General features: G+C 35.5%; 3 protein-coding genes across 4 annotated transcripts; 2 read left to right on the top strand and 1 right to left on the bottom strand.

Annotated features, from left to right (window-relative positions):
* Nucleotides 1-5852: 5852 nt before the first annotated feature.
* On the top strand, nucleotides 5853-11056 carry LOC132308027 (G-type lectin S-receptor-like serine/threonine-protein kinase At4g03230). 2 transcript variants are annotated; one of them, XM_059805978.1, is made up of 7 exons: nucleotides 5853-8492; nucleotides 8801-8911; nucleotides 9009-9229; nucleotides 9367-9577; nucleotides 9752-9989; nucleotides 10287-10437; nucleotides 10522-11056. In XM_059805978.1, exons 1-7 carry the CDS (start codon nucleotides 7196-7198, stop codon nucleotides 10828-10830), a joined length of 2538 nt encoding a protein of 845 aa, XP_059661961.1. In that variant the 5' UTR covers nucleotides 5853-7195; the 3' UTR covers nucleotides 10831-11056. The 2 variants fall into 2 exon arrangements, with proteins under 2 accessions (XP_059661961.1, XP_059661962.1); XM_059805979.1 differs by lacking the exons at nucleotides 5853-8492; nucleotides 8801-8911 and adding an exon at nucleotides 8935-8959.
* A 1247-nt stretch (nucleotides 11057-12303) lies between these two features.
* LOC132308026 (calcium-binding protein KRP1-like) lies at nucleotides 12304-13017 on the top strand. The gene has a single exon (XM_059805977.1). It carries the CDS (start codon nucleotides 12465-12467, stop codon nucleotides 12837-12839), a length of 375 nt encoding a protein of 124 aa, XP_059661960.1. The 5' UTR covers nucleotides 12304-12464; the 3' UTR covers nucleotides 12840-13017.
* A 2237-nt stretch (nucleotides 13018-15254) lies between these two features.
* On the bottom strand, nucleotides 15255-16263 carry LOC132310421 (uncharacterized). The gene has a single exon (XM_059808594.1). The coding sequence runs from the start codon at nucleotides 16147-16149 to the stop codon at nucleotides 15457-15459; it is 693 nt and encodes a 230-aa protein (XP_059664577.1). The 5' UTR covers nucleotides 16150-16263; the 3' UTR covers nucleotides 15255-15456.
* Between the last annotated feature and the right edge of the window lie 6555 nt (nucleotides 16264-22818).

The raw sequence follows: 22818 nt of genomic DNA, 5'->3' as shown, positions 1-22818 counted from the left end.
GATGACAGGTATTCAAGCTATGGTGTCCCAAATGAGACATCAGGGTGTCTTTGGTTGAGAAGAGTTGGAATTGAATTGAAATTTTCTAACTATCTACCCCCCCCCCCCCCCCCCCCCCAAAAAAAAAAAAAAAAAAACTCAAAGTAAAAGGAATCAATTCCATAACAACTGTAGATCTTTGTTTGTAACCATTTTTTATATTTAGGGTCATTAATACGAATGGATGGTGAGATAGATGGTGACAAGAGAATGGTGAGATAGATGGTGGCATAATTAGTACAATTGGTATACGGTAGACAAAATAGAGACAACTTAGTGGTGTTCCATATGATAAACGAATACCAAATAAAGGAAAAGAAAGATTTTCTAAAGTAGTTATTAGGCCAATTATTTTGTATGTTGCTGAGTGTTGGGCAGTAAAAAAATTAAGAACAGTGTCAGCAGCCTATTTGTAATAAGATGAGAGAGACTCGAATTAGGTGGCATGGACATGTGTGAAGAAAGCCTATAGATGCACTAATATAGTGAAAAAGTTTAATTTGCAAGACAAAAAGGGCGAACCAAATTAACATGAAATGAAATTATTAAAAATGACTTTAAAAAAGAATTGATATGACTGACCTTATTATTCATATGTAATTAAAGCAAGATGATGATAATGATGTTGTCGCTGCTGCTTCATATGAGTTTGCAGCTCAGCTCACATAGATTAAGCCAAAATGCAGCGAACTATTAAGTTGTTGCAACTTAAAACCCTGAACAATAAAATAAAACAAATCAATTACAAATTTAAACTATCAAAAAGTTGCACATTGACACCCTAAACAAAAATTGAATTTATATGGGTTGGAGTTAGATGGGATGTATAGGTTGGAGTGGAACAAAAAATGTGTTTATTAAACTGAGGGCTACCTAGTGCTGAAATGAGAATTTCCACCATGTGGTGGGTTCTGAATATTGGCAGTTTTACAATAAAATGAATGAAACCCAAGAGCTGGTGAGTGATATTCCAGAGAAAAAATCGAACCTGGTGAGAGAAATTCCAGAGAAGGTAGAGAGAGATAGTCAACGAGAACCCAAGAGCTGCATAATCAAGCTAAGGTTCGTATTTGGGTGGCTAGGGTTTGTGTTTGTAAGATTGAGAGACAGCAAAGAAGAAAGAGAACCCAAGATCAATGCTTGTATGTTTGGGCGGTTCTCTTGGTATGTCTGGGTCGGTTGGAAGTGGGTACCCATTAGGTGCACAGAGGTCACTTGACAGGTTTGTGATTAAAAAATTTTATTACGCAATTAAGTAGAATTAGCCTAACCAATAAAGGAGTCTATTTTAAAAGTTCAATTTTTATCCTCCAAACCTCATTTTGAAGAGTTTTTTATTTTTATTTTTATTTTTATTTTTTTAGTTTCGTTTTGTGTACAAATCTTTAAAATAAATAAATAAATTGTTGTTTTGTTTTGATTACAGTGACGTCCATCCAGCAAAATCTAAGAAGCATCTCAAAGGTGACCATTTACTCCAGTTGATTTTTTTTATTTTTTTATTTTTTACCCCAGTTGATTCATCAATTAAATAATATTTAATATACTGCTTCTTCAGTTAAAAATTCTAAAATTTAATAAATTGTGTAACATAATATTATCTCTGCCCTAAAAAGAATGTCTCTTTTTGAAGAATTGCAAATGAGACATTCTTTTTTAGACAAATGAAGTACTTGTAATAGTAAACATTCAATGTCCAATTTACAAGTAAACACAATATCAACAAATAGTCACTCTACGCTAATATATTTTCATTAACCAAGACTGAGAGAGTAGTCTTCCACTCATTCGTATGGTATAACAAGCAATAACCCCCAACCCATATATACTCTTTTTTTTTTTTCTTTTTTTTTTCTTTTTTTTTTCTTTTTTTGATACCAATTGTAACATGTAACACCCATCTGGGGCGGAGCCAGAAATATAAAGTTGGGGGAGGCCAAATTACCAGTAATTTTTTTTAGTGCATTTTTGATTTTTTTTTCCGTTAACATGTCTATAAATGATATGTAAAGAAAAAATGGAAAGAAGAACATGGAAAGAAGAACATATGACAGGCTATAAATGAGGCTATCAAATTAAATATATATTTTTATTTTTAATTCATAACAAACAACATATATATATATATATATATGTGTGTGTGTGCGCGCGCGCGCGCAATGTGCGCATGTGTATATGCATAATAATAAAACTGAATATTATATGAAAAATATGAATAGAGTATTGATATGTAATGTCTGTGTATATATGGTGCATATATATTGTGTGTGTGTGGTGTAATTTAAAAGCAAAAGAAAAAAAAAATGGTGAGACCCACCATTAAACCAATTAAGGGCCATTACAGACCCATTTTATGAAATCAGCTTCTCTCTCGGCCAGTGCTCCCTCCCGCTGCCTTTTTCCTTTTCTTTTTCCTTTGAAACTTCAACCTCTGATTAATTCATCATTTCTTAAGTAATTTTAAGTGCTATTTGCGGCAAAATGGAGAGCACGGCGAGCTCTACACGTGTGTACCAGTAATATCAGTTTTGAGCAAACTAGGGAGTCGGAAAATCTTGACCCATTTTGAGGGTTTGTGGTGCAAATTGGGGGTTTTGCATAACATAGAGTTAGGAGTCTCTAATTCTCACTACCTTGTGCCTTTGTGAGTCATCTACCATAATTGTTGTCAAGCATGATCAATTTGATTTATTTGCCTCTTAAATGACTTGATTTTGTATATATAGTATGTGAGTATGTGAAATTATTGAATTGTATGCAAAATATGCTTGATTATTGAATTCTTTATATTATTGTGTTGATAAAATTGTTAGAAATTATTCATGGAAGTTTATGAAAATTCTCCTAAAATTATTGTAAAGTATGCTTAATATGTTAATTGTCATACCTAAGTGTTTATTATATGGATGCATGCTAAATTGTGTAGTAGAACTTTTCTCTAATTTTTTTTTTTTAAAATGGTAAAAGCATGTGACATACATCCATAACATTGGGAATGAAAGAAAAAAGGTACAATGTTTTGATAAGAATGAAAAGGGGAATTTTTGGGGAGAATTTGATGAAACGGTTTTTGAGAAAAACCCGGTCGCCACAGAGTCACCAAAGGGCCGGTGTGTTAATATAGCCTAGAGGGAATTAGGGAGATTGCCCTAGTGTGGTTGAGCTATTTGGGCCCCAAATGACGCTGCGGAGGTACTAAAGGTTAGGGACAGTAGCCAATCATTCTCTAGTGTCGCTGCGGAGTCACCAAAGGGCTGATTATATTAACAGTTTTGTGAAGTGATAATATTTTTCTGAAAATGGGGAGTGACATGCATAACATTGCATTTATGGCACGAAATTTATTTGCTTAGAACCTAGAATTGATATTGTATTTTCCCGGCTTTGCATGACCTTAAATTCCTACTGTTCTATTCCTTATTTGGATTCACGGGGACCCAAAAGATGTGTTTTAGGCACCACCTACTGAGCAATTTTGCTCACCCCTTTTATTTAACATTTTTTTCAAGAAACGGAAAAGAAGTGACGAATGACATTCTACCACAGACTTGGTATGGATTAGGAGCTTATTTTGTTATTTTTGTACTTGGGTCTCACTATTTTTGTAAGACTAAGCAGAATGTATTTTGTATGACAATTTATGGACTTTTAATATTATAATTATACCAATGGGCTGTAACTTGTATATAAGCTGTCTAAATGTTGTAAAGCATCGATATTTGATATTAATCTTGTATTTTGAGACTGTAATTATAATACCTGGATGATATAGTATGTGGTTGTACCACCATGTAATGTATTAGATGTTTATTGTGTTGGGACAGGTTAAAAATGCATTTAAACAGGTTATTGTAGGATGATTTTTAGCGGAGGTCATACCGAATTTTTTTTTTATATATAAATAGTATCAGTTTAGGGTCGTTACAAATTTGGTATCAGAGCCTTGATTCGAAAACCATTAGGACGACGGGTAAAGGCCTACCTAGGGTTGTCTGGGAAGTCATTTGCATTGTTAATTCCTTAATTGCAAAAGTGTTGCTACGTGAAAAGGCATACTTAACTGTTTACTTGTTTACGTGCTTATGTGTTTATGCTTATATTAATGTGTTCATTGCATAGTATTGCATGCTAAGTGTTAGTATAACATCCTTTTATGTTGAGTTGTTCACGGTTGGACCTTAGTGTAATTGTTATTGAACTGTTTTCTTTGTTTTATAGAACGATGTTACGGCGTGAGGAACCCAGGGAAGTTGCCCTAGGCCAACAAGGGGTGATGTTGGCAAGAGCTCTAGCTCCAATCCAGTGGAGCCAGTTGATGAAGACACACTTCTTCGGGATTTGATTGCCCCAAGAGTTGTTCCTACAAGGAGGGATAATGTGGAAGCACCCATTGAAGAGGGTGAAAGTTCGGCGGAACTAATATTGAATCGTTTGTTGCATAAGGCCTTGAGAGCCACCATTGTTACTCAGCCGCAGCCGATACCACAGCCGGTACCACAACCGGTAGTGCAAGTAGAGGAGACGCCAGCACAGAAGCGTCTCAAGATTATTAAAGGGTTTTCTCAGTTGATGCCAGTGATGTTTGAAGGCGGTACAAATCCCATGGTAGCGGATGACTACATGGAGCAAGTTGAAACTCAATTGACTTCTACAGATGTGACGGAGGATCATTTAAAAATCATCCTAACCAATTACAAGTTTACAAAGGATGCCAAGTTTTGGTAGAAATCGATCACAAATCAGTATAAGATTGAAGAGATGAGTTGGGATAGGTTCAAGGAGCTGTTCTATGAGAAGTATTTTCCTGCTCCCAAGAGGTGGGAGTTAAAGATTGAAGAGATGCCAAGTTTTGCCAAGTTTTATTTAACATTTTTTTCAGGTCGTGGCAAAGAAACGGCGGATGACAATCTTCCGCAAGCTTGAAAGTTGTTAGAAGGTTGTTTGCTATTTTGTATTTTGACCATTCTATGTGTATTCATAGTTGTGGAAATGTAACTAAGTTAGTATTCATGGCGTTGTAATTTAAGAACGAATTTATCTTTTGTTTGATGTAAATAAAACTAATGGAATCATGGTATATATATTTCCATGCAATTGTATCATGTAACGTTATAAGACATAGACTTTAGATCTTAACCATGTATTTTGGGACTGTAATTATGATAATTTGAATTAATTGGTGTGTGCATGTTCCACCATGAGAGGAACTATGTTGAGGTATAATGAACGGATGAATGGGATGCTAGAGTATATTTTTTTTGTTTTGTGTGTTGGGACAGGTTGTTGAAGGACCACTTTTAGGAGAGGTCATGTCGAAATTTTTGTATAAATGATTTCAGTTTAGGGTCGTTACATTAATTTTGATTTATGCAACAATATAAGAATTTATGTACTAAGTATATTTATAGATTATCAAGACATTTCTGTTATCAAAAAAAAAAAAAAAAATCATCTACCACATGTAATACACAATCTATTTATGAGCTATCATTTATGACCCACTACTAACCCATCTGTTTATAACCCGACCCAAACCCGTCCATTTGCCATCTTATTAATAAAACTCATGATTTCATTAAACCTCAAACTATCAAAAGTTGCAGATGATAGTGCGAGTGTTGATGGAAGGGGATTGCCGGTCGATCTTGCTACGTTTTCGGATTACTGAAGAAGCTCTCTCTGTGCACGATCCGGATTACTGAAGAAGGTATTCAAACCTTACTGAATCAGTGTGTAAGTTTTCTTTGGATTGGCCCAAATGCTAGAGAGGCTCGTGAGTTGCTCCTAAATCAGGTATATTCTACCAAACTCCTATATAGTAATAAACCCTCAATTTGAACCGGTGCGATGAGCCATATTTATAGATTATTATTATTATTATTATTTGACAAAATTCCTTCGTAGTAGATTTTTTATTTTTAATTTGGCAATCACATTTGAATAGATAGGATAACAATTATTCTGGTTTTTAAGTGGAAAACTGTAGTTATTGACCACATCCTCTAAGATGGATACAATTTAAGTGTACACGATTGAAATTTGAAATGTAACGTAGGGTAAAACAAATTTTCACAGCTAATACCTATAGAATTAATGTATTAAAAGAAGAAAAATTAAATTGTGAACCAATATGTATGGAATCTATAGGAGGGCGGGTGAGCTTTGGTGCAATGGTAAGGTTACTTTATTGTGCCCGGGAGGAAAGGCTTTGTACATTTGACTCTTTTCAGACCCTGTAATGGCAGTGGGAGCCTTGGGTTTGTCCTTTTATGAATGGGAGCTATACATTGTATTTGGATTAAAGTGGACTAATGAATGTACAATTGTATTACAATCCCATTTTCAGTTGAGGAGCTTTTTTATTTTATTATCTTGGACCATCCATGCTCCTGAGATTCAGCATATTCTAGTTTGACTTGTATTAAAAATAATTACCGTGAGGATGTTTTAAAGCATATTAAAATATATTTAGGTAAAAATAACTTCTGTGGAATCTTCTCCTAGCCATAGTTGGTAGAGGTTGTCATCACGCTTATAGGATCAGAGGGTTGATCTACCATCATAGCCCATTGTGCCTATGAATGATAAAACACAGTCAAATCGTTAGGAATTGTTTATATCTTTGTTGACCATTCACTGATAAATTTAGTTTTATATCAAACAATGCTTGATAAAAATTTGCAGCTCACCTCAATCACAGGTAAATGCTTGATTCCTTATTAATTAATGAAGAAAAAGGAGAAAAAAACATTTGTGATCTATTCTAATTACGGATCATATAGTTAATAATTGTTTTATTCAACATCAAGTTGTATACCTAAATCATGAACTGGTTTTCTTTGAATCATTATACAATTGACATCCCATCTTTTATTTTTCTTGGTGATGATAGCTACTTGGTAATTATCGGAGTGGGAACAAAAAAAACAATAGCTACCTGATGCAAATAAGTGCTGCGAACAGTAACTAATTAGCTATAATCCAAAAAATCATCCATGACAATCTGACCTATATTCTAACTTGGAAAGTCTTCTGTTAGTATTTTGTCAACATCAGTCTATGGAGTTAATTCATGAACTGGTTTGCTTTGAAGAAGAAACAACTTATTTAGAGTCTTGCTTCTTTTCCTTCTGGCAACAATAGCTACTCAATCCTAATGACTAATTCCAACAAAAAATTGGCTGTATTTCTTTCAACCCTCCAATTCATTCACATCTCCCTATTACTATCTTGTTTAGCAATAGACACCATTTCTAAAACCCAACATGTATTGGATGGTCAAACCATGGTTTCAGAAGGGGAAGTCTTTGAGCTCGGCTTCTTTAGTCCTAATGAATCTCATGTAAGATATTTGGCTATATGGTACAGAGGACTCCCCGTTGAAAAAGTTGTATGGGTTGCAAACAGAGACAACCCATTGACGGATACGTCTGGAGTTCTAGTGATCGGAAGGGATGGGAATTTGGTGCTCATCGATGACAGATTCAACACAGTTTGGTCCACAAAGCTAGCTTCTGTTGCATCAAATGATACAATTGCGGTACTTCGTGCTTCAGGTAATCTTGTTCTTATTGAAAACAACTCAAACGGGAGTGTCTTATGGGAAAGCTTCAGTCATCCATCAGATACTTTGTTGCCGGGCATGAAGCTGGGATTGAACACTAAGACAGGGGAAAGTTTATTTTTAACATCATGTAAGAGTGACAAGGATCCATCACCCGGAAATTTTGTCTTAGTTTTGGAGCCTCGTGAACTGCCAGAAAGTGTGATCTTAAACGGAACAATCCAATGCTGGAGAAGTGGGCAGTGGAATGGGAGGAGCTTCATAGGACTTCCAGGCATGAACACAGACTACCTTACAGGCTTTAACCTTGTTGAGGATAATCAGGCAGGAACGATCTATTTTGTGTATTCTTTATTCAATGGGTCATTACCATCAGTTCTGTTTTTGAGTTCTCTGGGAGCTATAATTCAAAAGGACTGGAATGCAGAGACTAGGGAATGGGTTACTCAAGTGATTACACCCAATGGTCCCTGCGATATTTATGGTACATGTGGCTCATTTGGGATCTGTAATGATATGAACTCCCCAATATGCAATTGTTTAAGTGGTTACGTACCAAAGTCTTCAGAAGAATGGCACAGAAGAAATTGGACGGGTGGGTGTATACGAAGAGTTGAAATACAGTGTGAGAGGAATTCGAGCACTGATCGTAGCAAATCTGATGGTTTTATAAAACTGACAGGAATAAAATTACCAGACTTTTCGGATTACTCGAGTGTCGATGGCGCGATCCAATGTGGTGATTTTTGTTTGAAGAACTGCTCTTGTGTTGCATATGCATATGTCAATGGAATTGGGTGTATGGTTTGGGGAGGACATCTGATTGATGTTAGGGAGTTCTCTAATGGTGGAGAGGATTTGCATCTTCGACTTGCATATTCTGAACTAGGTGAGTATTTTATTAATTTTTGAGTTGTCATTGTAGTAATTTTGATGGCTCTAATACCTTTCCATTGCATATATATTATATTATGCAATTCTTCCCTAGCCTTTGCCCACAATGATAATTCATTTTGCTTGTGCCAACAACAACACATTTATTGGAAGTTGGGTTGCAAATTGATTTCTCATATGTCCATTTCAGATTTTCAAGACAATCAGTACATTAGCAACTTTTTATCATTTTTATATTGATAATAAAAACTTCGTGTTGTTAAGGATGGACTTGAATTTAGCAATGTCTAATGAAAAATGCAGGTGAAAAGAGAGGAATACGGGGCTTTATCATTATACTCATAGTCATTTCCACGATACTCGGCCTTGGTATTTTGGCATACATTTTATGCAGAGTGAAGACCTTACTAGGAGGTAAACATGATCAATTAATTTTATGCAGAATGAAGACCTTACTAGGAGGTAAATATAATTATGTAGAAATGTCACTCCTTGATCATTCAAAAACCAGGTGCAAGGAAATGTCACTCCTTGATCATTCACAAGGTTTTTTCCAGTACGCAAAGAGAAATATCAACAGATTCTCCGCAGGCATTTTTGTCTCGAGATGATGTTTGTCAAGAAGAAAGCTCAGAACTCCCATATTTCAACTTGGAAAAGATAGCAGCTGCTACAGAAAACTTTTCTCTTGCAAATAAACTTGGTGAAGGGGGATTTGGTCCTGTTTACAAGGTACACTGTCCTGCCTCTCAACTTGTAACCAAAAGCATATCTAATATTTCTTCAAGTTATATATCATTCTCAGATTTTATTCATTTTTTATTTTTTTCGTTAAAAACATTTATATTGGATTAAATGATTCTTCTCAGGGTAAACTACCCAGTGGACAAGAGCTCGCTGTCAAAAGACTTTCAAAGAGCTCAGGGCAAGGCATAGAAGAGTTCAAGAATGAGGTCATATTAATTTCAAAACTCCAACATAGGAACCTTGTGAAGCTACTTGGCTTTTGTATTGAGGGGGAAGAGAAACTGCTGCTCTATGAGTTCATGCCAAACAGAAGTTTGGATGCCTTCCTCTTTGGTTAGCTATTTTTTTTTCATCAATATATAATTTTGGAAAGTAAACTATGTTCTTAGTTGTCAGAAGGATTAGTAACACATCAGAAAAATCATATTTTAAATCTCATGCAGTTTTGTTGTGATATTGCAACATCAAATTTCTAGAGAATTTGATAAGATTTGGTTTCTGGATCAGGTTCAAGTAAAAAAGCAATATTGAATTGGGATCAAATAAGTAACATAATTGAGGGGATTGCTCGAGGGCTTCTTTATCTTCATCGCGATTCTCGATTAAGGATCATTCATCGAGATCTAAAGGCGAGCAACATTCTCCTAGATGAGGACATGAACCCCAAGATTTCTGATTTCGGCATGGCCAGGATTTTTAGAGGGAATCAAACTCTAGCAAACACCAATAGAGTTGTGGGAACATAGTAAGTTTGATGTTTTACTTACCAGTTATACTCTACAAATCTTAGTTCAATTGTTCTGTTAGCTATATAATTCCTATTTAATTATTTTGTTTTGTTTTATTAAATTATGGTCCAACATGTCATATCTCTCTCCCCTTTGCCACCATCTTTGTTGGGTATTTATTCAACCTTGTAATTTTAATGCCTTCACATGTCACTGGTGCTGTCTTGGGTTCACAAGCATGCACATTGTGAATAAAAATGTACTTTTGTGTTTTCTGTACCTAACTGTTCTGCTATTGCCTATTGCATTTGCAGCGGTTACATGTCCCCTGAATATGCAATGGAAGGAATATTTTCGGAGAAATCTGATGTCTTTAGCTTTGGGGTGTTATTGCTAGAGATCATTAGTGGTAAAAGAAACACGGGCTTTTATCACCATGAAATCTATAGGAACCTCTTGGGATATGTAAGCAGAAATTAATGGACTATTTTTTCTTTCATTATTTGAAAAAAGTCCGTCTTTACATAAACTCCAACATGTTTATTTCAGGCATGGGACGTGTGGAATAAGGGGAAAGCATTGGAATTGCTGGATTCAGAGATAGCCAACTCAATTAGCAGTCCCTCACAAGTGTTGAGATGCATTCATGTTGGTCTCTTGTGCGTTCAAGAACAACCAAATGATCGGCCGTCCATGGCTACAATAGTTTTCATTCTCTGCAACGACACAACTCTTCCAACTCCAAAACAACCTGCATTTATCTTGGAGAGAAGCACTATTGAATCAAATTTGCCTTTGCCTGACACCTCTGCATGCTCCATAAATTACATGTCTACAACAACTGTCGAAGGCCGCTAACCTTTTTCCTCTTGATTAAAGATTGTAGAAATGTTTCTGAAGACACTGCTTTTTGGTCTTTGTACATATATGTCATGCTCAAGAAATCTCTTGGTTTTATATATAAATCTGTATCTATACACTGTAGTATGTTAAGCAGGGAATTCTCTATTCATAAATTTGTCAGTGTGCATTGTGGTTTGTGGAGTTGTGATGAATTAATTCTATTCGTTCAGTTTGGTGCGCATTTTCATAGAACATTTCTGATTATTTATTTATTTATTTCCGATTGATTTGATTTGTTTTTACCCACTAAAACGTACCATACCAAATCAAGTGCACCCATTGACCTAAATATTCCATTCCATCATTTTCCTCCCCGTAGTGAAAACTACCTGGAAGGAAAGAAATAGCTAACTGAAGACTTCAAAAGTTGTTTTGGACAAGGTCCTAATGGTTCAATTTTGATACTTAAAAATAAATAAATAAATAAATAATATTAATAATAATAAATTTTAAATAATTAAGTAATAGGAGTTGCTGTAAAAAATATCTATCATAAAAAATAATTATTGTAACAATAATAATCTTCAAAACGAAGTTTAATAATAGTAATAATACACCAAAAGACTCGCCACATGACAAAGAGTTGGAGGTCTCCTGTTGAGTTACATTGGAAGTTGCTTGACTCCCGGGGAAAGAAGGAACACAAAAAAAACACTAGTTTATTAAAATAGACTTTTGCATGTGACTTGCAATTTCATGGTAAAGGACAACCACACATATCTAATATTACTTTTTGGAGTTCAGTCTCTCTCCTCTCCTATTCTTTCCTTTTCCTTCAACACCAAATATGGAGAAAAAAAAAAATGATTCTTTTGGCAACAATTTATGGCAACTATTTCTTTTTCCAAAAGAAAATGATGTTTTTCTTTATTTATTTGTGAAGTGTTAGTTAGCCATTAAATATTTGACAATTCATGCCTTCTCCAAAGTGAAATACTGCATCAAATATTTGAAATGACCTTGGTTCTATTTCCCCCCTTTATTAAGATAATAGCAATAATAAAAAAGATATATATATATATATATTATCAAAATGCCATAAAAAAAAGAAAAGAAAAGAAAGAACTAAATAAAATATATAAAAGCTCTTTCCATTCCGCATAATGCTTTCTCTATTGCCCTTGGATTCCCATTAGCTAAATTTCCATTCAATTTCCTCCGAACTTCTAGGTCCAGCTTTCCCAATTTTCCAACCAAGCAAACAAACAGCTTCTATCATTATTTATTTGAATGAGTAAACAATTTGAAATAAATTCTCTAACCCACAAAAAAGGAAAAGAAGTCAAGGGAACATCTATCAATATATATCCTATAACAAATCACCTTAAATGACGATTATACCCCTGACTGTGTCAAGCTTCTTCTGCGAAATAGATAGGCAATTGCAGTGTGCAAGAATTGAAGTCGACCAGCCTAGGTTTGGTTGTCATCCATTGGGGACCCCATAAGAAGGATTCATTCTCACCTTCCTGGAAACCCTTCCCAATCGCACCCTTATCCTTATATTAACCCCTTGCTGTTCTCCCCTTCAACCATTCCATTTCCATCCAATTCTCTCTCTATTTTCTCTCTCTAAACATATTTCAAGAATGGCCGGGAGAAACACTACTGCTGTAGAGTTTGAAGATTCACTGCCATTGATGGCGGATAAGTTGGGGGGAGAAGGCCTGATCAGAGAGCTGTGTAATGGGTTTCAGCTGTTGATGGACACAGACAAACAACTCATCACCTTTGAGAGCTTGAAGAACAACTCTGCTCTTCTTGGGTTGCAGGATCTTACACACGATGAGCTGAGGAGCATGGTCAAAGAAGGTGATATGGACGGTGATGGGGCCCTCAATCAGATGGAGTTTTGTGTACTCATGTTCAGATTGAGTCCTGATTTAATGAGAGAGTCTGAGGTTTGGCTTCAACAAGCAAAACAAGACCTCCATAATTCTTGGTTCGATGCCAAGTCACATTGACAGGGTATTGGTTTGTTCATGTTAAAATTGTAAGAGAGAAAAATAATATGGAGCTCAAAATTAGAATGAGATTTTTGGGTAATTGATCTACCCATATATACAAATCACACCATATTTATGTGCTGTTGATAAATATTTGTTTCTTTTTAAATTATATTGGATAAGTACTTCTTGATCAGTATCTTTGTGATATATTTTTAACTGAATCAATACAATTCAATGCACCTAACTGGGAGATACAGATATCCAAATTTGAAGGGCTTGATCTTATGAACTCCACAATAGAATAATGTATTTTTCACTTATCCTGACAAAGAGAGAATATAATCATATATAAACTAATCATAAATTTGAAAACTTTTAATCATACAAGTTCAGCGCTTAGAAGCTTCATATAATAGGCAATTAACCAAATCATGTTAAAAAGGTCACTGACATAAGGAAAAAAAGTGTTAACTAAAAATTTAAAACAGCAAGCCACTTCAAAAACTCATCCTAGACCCACATACTATCAACCTCATCAATTAAACAACCAACTTCATATTATTATCAGAATGGTAATTATTTATGCACAATGAAAGGACTCTTTCAACTCCAGCAAAATTTTCCGGACATACGAAATGAACACTACCATCGTCGTCGACCAAAAAAAAAGAAGGAAAAAAAACAGAAATGCTCCAATTAAGCATGGTCCATCCAGGAAAACCAGAACGTGAATGAGTATGGAATGATATCTATTATTGTAACTAGTGAATTGTAGTAGTTAATACAAACTACAAAGCCACTCCCTGATGCAACTGCTTAAGAGGCTGAAAAGTTGATGTAGGCCTTAATTTCTTGAAGAAGGGTATGAATGCATGAACGATTATAATCAGTCATTAAACCTCCATTGCTACAAGAAATGACAGTGATATCAGATAAACCACTGATGTCGAGGTTTTAAGGAACAGAAACCTATAATCTCAGGCTCAGTAGCTACAAAGTGACAGATCCTTCACATTGGGATTGCCTAGAAAGAATCAAGATGTAAAAAAGATGCAAGTATAAGATGACAAAAGTCACCTGAAACCATCAAGTAATTGTACATAACTTGGTTCATTTATGGTCTAAATATTTAAATTTATTCATCTTTGATCTGAAATCTTCTGAACTTCATACGTCAATAAGTTCCAAGGAATCCAAATGGCGTATTGAAATTCAATTACAGATCAATAACATGGTTGAGGTAGTAGAGAAAGATATAATAGTGTATGACTAAACAAAAGTTATGATGTTAGACAGAATAGAATGGTGAAAATATGATTCATGTAACCAATAACAAATAGTTGAAACTATATTGAATTGAGTTGATTTGAATTCATTACTTGTCATAATGTATTTTATATTACCTTTGTGTACCTAATTAAAACTTTGAATCCCCTTAAACTTAAGTCCATCAATATTCATCATAATCTATGCCACTAATCTTAGTATTGTGAAATAATCACATATATACTCTCATAACCCTGTCAATTCTTCAATCAGTTATACAAGAAAATTGTTTCCAACAACAAACACACTTATCAAATCATCTATTTAAACAAAATTAAGAGGTTCAAAAAGTGAAAGATTTAGAAGTTTCACATCCCATTTAAGTTATAAAAACCTGCATTAAATTTTGCTACAATTAGATAGTGATACAAACTTATATCTATCTTGCTGGGCATCAGACAATTTAAGCAAACAAGATTAGCGATTTTAAGCTTCATAACATTAGTAATTCAACAATTCATAACAAAAAAAATATTGCTGACACCAGGAAAAAAGAGTGTAGGAACTGCAAGTAACTTCGGAAACTCATCCTAAACACACACGCTGACCACTTTTACTTGGAAAACATAGTCATCAATTAAACAACCAATTTCAGATCATTATCAAAATTAAACCCTTAATGTACAAATGCTCCCATTAAACATAGTGCAGCCACGGAATCCAGAATGTAAAACCCCGTTAAACATCGTGCAGCCACGGAATCCAGAATGGGAAGCAGTAAAGTTGAGAATTTACAAATGAATTTTATTATTTTAACTAGCAAATTGTAGTTAGCATTCACTAAGAAGCCCATCCCTGATGCAACTGCTGCTGCAGCTACATTAGTTTACGAGGCTGCAAAGTTGTTCTACACCTTTCCCTTGGTTCAAAACTAATAGTGAAGTAATGGTATGAACGCATGAATGATCAAATTAGTCATAAAAAAACCTCCCACCACAATGCATTTACCTCCTAATATAGCAGTCCTAGAGCTACTAGAAATAACAGTGAGATCAGAAAAACCACAAATGTATCCTCGGGGGTGTTGAAGAAAATGAACCTAGAATCGTAGCTACAAAGTGACTGATCCCTAGTTAGAATCAAGACCTAAGAAAGACTCAAGTATGAGATGAAACTAAGTTCAAGTAATCGAAACGGCTTAACCAAATTCAATTACACATTGACAACAGCAAATAATATGAACACTACAAATCAACATGATGCAGCCAAACTTCAATTGCTGACAATTTAAACACAATTAGCTTAGCTATACAAGCATTGCATACTCCAAATCCAAATCCATTACAATCATCATACATGTATAAAATCACATCAACATATACTTTCTCAATATAAGTCGTGTCATTTTCAATCCAATCAAAGTAACATTCTTGGCACTGACAAACCTCGATTTACGAAACAATTTCGCAATCTCCCGAACCTCCACGTCCCCACACTCCTCCACAGCCAAAACGCTGACCCCGCCGACCCGAACCGACCGTTCCATCTCGAGGGCGAACCGAGTCGGAAACAGAGCCTGGTCAAGATGCGCACTGAAACCCAAATCGAAAACGTCATCAAAAAAGGGCAAATTATGAGGATCGGCTCGACTCACCAGAGGCGGCGAGTCCAATAATTCGACGCCGGTGACGTCCCTGACGCCGATCTGGTGCAACGCCATGACCTCGTGGCCGGCTCCGGCGGAGATGCAGAGAACCTTAGAATGGTTGGTGAGATGGGTGAGGGATTGAAGGTCGAGGAAGAGGGCGGTGAAGGAGTGGACCGTTTTGAGCCAGGCTTTGGTGGACCAGAGACGTTGGTTCTTCTTGTCGAGTGACGTGAGAGAGCGGTGTGAGAAATCGCAGGAGGAAGTGGGGAACCTCTGGTGGGGCTTGGGTTCGGTGTGTCGTGGAACGCAGGTGTCAGGGGTGTGAAGGAGGAGGAGGACGATGGTGAATGTGGCAATGGTGATTGAGGCGCATGATAGCCTGTTCAGCAGAATCTGTATGTGTCTGTCCATTTTGATGGGTTGTTATTTGTTTTCTTTTAGAAAGAGGTTGGAGTGATCGACCACCATTGCTGGTGAAACATAAGATCTGTGATCTGTTGCTGAGGAAAAACAAAAATGAAAAAAGAAATGGAAAGAGGGAAAATTAGTTTTTTATAATAAAATTATTATAAAAATTGGAAGAATAATTTGATTAGAATGAGAGTTATAAATAAATATTTTTGTTTATTTACAAATATTATTTTTATTAAGTGAGTTAATAAGTTTAATAAATTTGTATTAAATGATATTTATGTTGGTTTTTTTTTTTAATTAATAGCATATAAGAATTAATATAAGTAATTTTCTAGGACACAACATTAGAGATATGTGTCATTGTAACATGCTTTACAAAATTTATGTATAAATAGATTTTATGTTAAACGGATAAAAAATAAGAACATACTTGTAAGCTCATTCTTTTAGAAAGCAATAAGTCTTTTGTGTGTTTGTAGGAAAAAATTATATATATATATATATATATATAGAAGTTAAATGGTCAAGGAAATTCTTTCCCGCTCAAAAATTTTCTTTTTCTATTATCCAAATTCCTAAAAAATAAAAATAAAATTCATTTCTCCTCTTTTCAGTAAAATAATAATAATAATAATTTGTGTTTAAAAAATAATGAAACAGTTAATAATGGTTTATTTCACACATTGTTAGGGATATAAACAAAAATAAATAAATAAAAAGTACCAAACCAACTTAAATCAAAACTTGAGATTGTATTATGATATTATTATTTTGATATTGATACTTAAATTTGAGCCGTTTGAAGCTGATATTAGTTTGGAATAGTTTATAACAGATAAGATTTTTTGATCAAAATTCATATCACCAAATTGATGATATTTTGTTTTTGGTACCGTAGCAGAGGAATTAAAACAAATTTTTGAATTTTTCAAAACAAATTTTCGTTACCAAATACAGTTTCGATTTCTACCCAAAAAAACTCCTATAACAAAACGGTTTTTTGATATTGACAAAAAAACATAACGCCTAAAACACAATACATGCCAAACGAGCCCATAGTTTTCATTTTGAGCATTAAGTGACATTTTTCTTTTGTTTTTTAAGCAGAGTGGGTGTCAATGTTATTTGCACCAGAACAATTTCATTCATATGTACCTCCTAATATATGATCATGCTCTCCCTTGTACACCTCAATCATGGTTTGAGTTGCGGTATAGGTCGTAATCGTGGTGTAACAAATTCGGATGAATATCGGTGTAAATCAGTCGTACCGATTAGTTCATTGAGGTATGCAACATTATGGAACCCTTAAAAAATAGTTATGAATTGGCCGATACATTGCGTATCGGCATCGCGGTCAATACGATAAACCATCACCCCAATGCAGCAACCATGCGAACATGTGCAAAAAAAATGAAAATTTTGAGCAACACACACAGTATGATACGATATGATAAACAAAGTGAACAGCGAAAGGTCCCAGAATAGAGTTATTCAGCCTAAAATGTCTGGTGCAACTACTTGAGCAACATGCCATCCACATTTTCTCTCTCTTCTTTCTTCCAAAATCCCAGTTTCCCGACATTACAGGGGAATGACTGCAACATGCGGCACTCACTAACCTCCAAGTACCTTAATAAAGGCATGGCTTTCTGCACTAGTGCCCATTCCTCTTGCAGTCTTGACAAATTCTTCAAACGTAGGCCTTCTACACTAGTTCTACTTCCCAGGTCGCTCCATCGGGACCCCAGAAGCAAAGGCCCGTGTTTGAGTACAGGTGAGCAGTCAATACAAAGATATTGCAGTTGAGGAAGTGAAGTGGGGTTTATCCACTCTGGAGTAGTTTCTCCGCAGTAGCACTCAAGGTACAGATCTTCAAGATTTGGAGGAGGTGAAAGCCTGTTCAACTTTTGTAGAACATCTATGTTCTCACAGTTGCTAGCATGGAGGCGAAATACCCTTAGTTGTTGGAATTGTGATAGTACAATCAATTCATTCTCCTCAATGCTACTTTGTTTTTGGTGTATTTCTATTCCTAGAATCAGAAGTCGAGCCAAATCCTTAAGCTCACGGAGATGACAGTGTTTTGAGTTTGACCACATCGCTTGAATCCGTGAAGCTCTTCAAGATTGGAGAGTCGAGATAGTCCCTGCGGTAGGTAATCATGATATACACAATTTGTAAGGTTCAAGACTTCTAGTTTTTCTAGGGTTGTGATTGATGCAGGAAGCTTTTTTAGCCACTGGCATCGTGCTAGGATCAAAATCTGGAGGCCCCAAAGCTTTCCAATGGAATCTGGAAGTTTCCCAAGGTCGTCAACACCACTTAAATTTATACAAGCCAAGCGTTTCAAAGAAGTAATCCATTTCCATAGATCCTCTGTACTGATCTTATCCATGGTCCTTCAAGCATCTGAGAAGTCCAAAACCCTGAGAGACTTTACTTTAGCCAAGCCAATATTTCAATTGAACAAAATGGAATGGGGTGTCATATGTAACAGTGCCCTTAGTTTTCAAATCCTCACCAAGGTATCCAAATCCATTTTACTTGTAACACCCAAGCGGGGGAATCAACTGTGGGTATGTGCCTTCCTCCTCCATCAAAGCTGCCGAATGCCTCTTCACTTGCAATTCTTATTGTCAAATCCCGTACCATATCATGCATCTTGCATTTATACTCTCTACCATCATAATACCTTTGTTGCACAACTTCAACCAGGCATCTGGTAATCAGTTCTGACAGACAACTCAAAGCCGATTCTGTTGCAGTCTCTGAGCTCTTCTCTTGGACAAAACCTTCCCCTACCCACCAATAAATCAAATTTTCAGCATCGATTACATGGTCTTCGGGAAAAATTGAGAAACATAGCATGCAATGCTTTAGATAAGTAGGGAGTTCATCATAACTCAGCTGCAAAGAAGCAATTACAGAATTTTCAGAGTTGCTGCCTTCTGTTGCTAATTTTTCATGGAAATTATCAAATATCCGTTTCCACTCGACAGAGGATGGAGTTTTTGATGATAGCAAACCTCCTATTGTTTTGATTGCTAGCGGAAGACCTCCACATTTTCCTACAATCTTCTTCCCTATTTCTTTTAACTGGAGAAATTTGCATATTCCATTGGTTGCCATGAACGCAATTTTGCAGAATAATGACCAACTCTCTTCATTGTTAAGCAACCTGGGCCGGTGAATTCGTGCTTCCACAACTCCCATCCTTCTTACAACATCCTCATTTCTTGACGTGATTATGATGCAACTGCGGTGTCCCTCTATCTTGGGGAGCCCACTGGAGATCTGATCCCACCAACCTGGTCAGTGCCCCACACATCATCCAATACAATTAGATATGTTTTATGCAAGAGTGCTTGATGAATTTTGTGCAGCAATTCACCTCTATCACACCCAGAATCATCTTCTTTTAACCGTCTCACCATGCTCTTCATGATTTCAATCTCACTAAAAGTTTGAGATACTGATACCTAAATCTTCTCCTCAAAGTGAGCATGTAGATGTATATCATTGAAGATCTTTTTGGTTATGGTGGTTTTGCCCAAGCCCCCCATCCCCACAATTCCAATGCGATGTAACACTTCAGTTTGTGGGAATATCCACCCTTTATCTTTCTAACATCTTTTGTCAATCCAATTATCTGCGATTGGTCACGACCTGTGACGTCCATCTTCCAACAGTACTGTACTGCTACTTTCTTCACTGCAGAGCTGTGCTACAATGGGAGTAACATAATGACTCATGTTCTCGTCCATCTTTACTATTCGCATATTAATGTCTGTCAATTCCTTTCCTGTTTGATAATGGAAGAATAGTTCACGGGGAGAGATATGGCACCTCCAAGAACTGCCTTTCCTCTTTCTGTAATCAGCTCAAAATAGGCAATCAATCACCAAATCATCAGCCTCGTAAGTTAGTTCTCTAAGCTGGACAAAGGTTGTTTTGATAGTTTCATGCTTCTTTTTAAGCCTGTCCACATCTGTAAGGATGGACCACATAAGGTTAAGCTGTATCTTCATCTCCCCGAACTGAGTTTGAAATTCAAGAGCATACCCACCCTGAGTTTTGAGATACTTGTACAAATCTTTTACAAGGACATTAACCACTGCTTCCAGGACTACACCCTGTTTCATTTTGCCTGCAATAAATCCAATTACAGCTTATATTTTGAAGTAAATTGAGAGTGAAAACAAAATAATTCCTTCACACTCATCAGTTTTGGGTGTAGATGCTGCATTCTGAATGCAAAGGTTTCCTCTTTTACATCTGTATGTATGGAATGTCTATTGGACCCAACACGAGATGTTTCAAACAAATAAAACTAAGCAAATCAAACCATTTTTAGGAATCTGCTAAGAAGATGATCTACTAAGAAAATCTGTGTGCGCGCGTGCATGTTTTGTTTTATTTGAGTGATTCATCTGGAGTTTGTAACCTTTTGAAGATTTTTAAGGTTTTGCATCTGTCATTAACTTTTTGAGGTATCGCTTACTTTTTATCTGTAGAGTTTCCAGATTTTTTAGTCGTCTAAACATTACTAGAGTGATGAAAGGCAAATAAATAAATAACTAAATAAAGGTCTAAGAAAGAAAACAAAATAAACTTTAAATACCTATGCAAATCCCAAATATTTGAGACAAACACTTTTGGATTGAATTAATTCTTGCAAGCAAAAACCAATTTGAATGTTATATTGCTTGACTAGGATATCAAAACTTTCTTGGATTGAGTTAATGTCTTTGATAACTCATCAACCTTCTCGCTCTCTGTACACTAAGTTTGAATGATGTATTGGTTTTCAAGATTCTTTCCGTTCTAGTTCAATCAAAACTGTAGTTTATTGTTTTTCTAGTTTAACTTCAGGTACAATATATAAGAGTTTCGGTAATAATTCATGTCAGAAAGAGAACCTGGCTTTTCTCCCATAGAAGCAAGAGTCGGATGATTTCTTTCAGAGCTTTACAAGCAATGTTTTGACAAATATCTTGTTTCTGCACTGAAAACAAATCCATGGCGATTATATAGGTTTACAAGCAATGTTTTGACATTATTTTACCATTTATATAACTGTCATATATTTATTCAACAACTCCTGTGCCAAGCTTTATCTCTTCTTTCCACATGAGACTCTGAGGGTTCAAGTTCCTATTGGGAAATGGTGTGTGCATGTTACTGTGTGAGTTCTTTTTTTTTTTTTTTTTTGTCCTTTCAAAAATATTGAGTGTGTGTTTATTTTTCCTACCAAAAAAAATAAAAAATGCTCCCGTACCACCAAAATATTAAACTGTGGCAGGTATTGCACCCAACATATGACCTTCAGAGAACTAGTTTTAACAAGTAATATACTGACTGACTTGGCAAAGCTTGTGCCGTTTTGTGATCTTTTACAAGGACAAAATGTATAAGGAGATGGAAGATATTATCAAAGTACCGATAGCATAAAGTTTTTCCTCAAGCAGAGACTGAATGAAAGAAGGCACATACTTTTATGTTTATTAAACTACCTTTGTAGCTACATGAGCTATAGAACATTATTCTTCCACAAAAACATCACAACTGTATATAACAGCAAATAAAGAAATCATAAAAAGAAAATATGAAGGAGTTACAGGAACAAAAACAAAACTTCCAGGAAAAAAATGCTATGTCTGAGGTGTTCAGATCTGCATCATGTGGTGGCAGATGTTACATGGAATGGATTCATCAGTTTAAAAGAAAGCTGAGAGGACTCCTTTTTCTTTTCACTTGTGGAAATGCACACTAGCTGTACAATAGAATCAAATGTGACAATTAAATCCACTTAGCATGTGGTACATGTACATCAATGTAAGCCGTCAGATTATCAGGGCTACAAGAAGATAACCAGAGGGTTCATATTGATGCGATCATAACCACTGGATCAATCAGAGAGTAGTTTTAATTTTTCTAACATTTTTCTTTGTTGAAATGAATTGAGTTCACAATTTTTGAGGAAATAATGGTTTGTGCCATCTAATATTTTCTCTCAATCATTCATGAGATATAATTCGTTCAAAAGCATGTATTGATGTGCTTTTTCTGCCCATCTAGATAAAGGCAAAGTTTTTGGTCTCCTGACTTTGTCTCCAAAGTAAAATTCACTTGTTGTCTTTAGAAAAATCACCTATAGACCAGAGGCAACGACTACTACAAATATCTCCTTGATTCTTCTTTAATATTTCGCCAACACATCACAAAAAAATCCAATTTACTACAAATCTTTTAGAAGTGATAATACACCATTATTCAGTTTATATATGTGAAAATGCTGGTGATGCACCCCATACATTTTGCAGTACAAGTAGTGAAGTGTATAAGAAGGCAGTGTATGTACATATATCTGCTTAGCAAGCACCTCTTAAGAATTCCAACCTGTGTTAAGTAGATATAATTTTCTCATAACATCCATCTTCCTAAGATTAGGGTGTTATAATTGTTCACCTGCAGAGTTGATACTGCTGGCAATAATGCAACATCCATCTATAAACCTTTTTCAGAAGAAAAAGGAAAGAAATAATAATAATAATTTGCTGCTCTCAGCAAATTGATAAAAAATATTGGCAGGTAGTAAATACCAATGGAACTAAATTTTAACAGACTAAGAAAGAATTTTAACAGACTAAGGAGAAAGAGCTC

The sequence above is a fragment of the Cornus florida genome, unplaced genomic scaffold, assembly GCF_030987335.1.
Source record: "Cornus florida cultivar Cherokee Brave unplaced genomic scaffold, ASM3098733v1 CherokeeBrave_3.0.0_Hap2_Chr05, whole genome shotgun sequence".
Lineage (NCBI taxonomy): Eukaryota > Viridiplantae > Streptophyta > Magnoliopsida > Cornales > Cornaceae > Cornus > Cornus florida.
The sequence above is the reverse complement of the archived record's forward strand: the minus strand, read 5'-3'. Positions and strand labels throughout refer to the sequence as shown.

Bases quoted from the DNA above. Each gene is read 5' to 3' on its own strand.
- LOC132308027 (XM_059805978.1), top strand. From the start codon at position 7,196: ATGACTAATTCCAACAAAAAATTGGCTGTATTTCTTTCAACCCTCCAA. The intron at 9,230-9,366 runs GTACACTGTCCT...GATTCTTCTCAG, and splicing joins GATTTGGTCCTGTTTACAAG to GGTAAACTACCCAGTGGACA. The intron at 9,990-10,286 runs GTAAGTTTGATG...TTGCATTTGCAG, and splicing joins AATAGAGTTGTGGGAACATA to CGGTTACATGTCCCCTGAAT.
- LOC132308026 (XM_059805977.1), top strand. From the start codon at position 12,465: ATGGCCGGGAGAAACACTACTGCTGTAGAGTTTGAAGATTCACTGCCA.
- LOC132310421 (XM_059808594.1), bottom strand. From the start codon at position 16,149: ATGGACAGACACATACAGATTCTGCTGAACAGGCTATCATGCGCCTCA.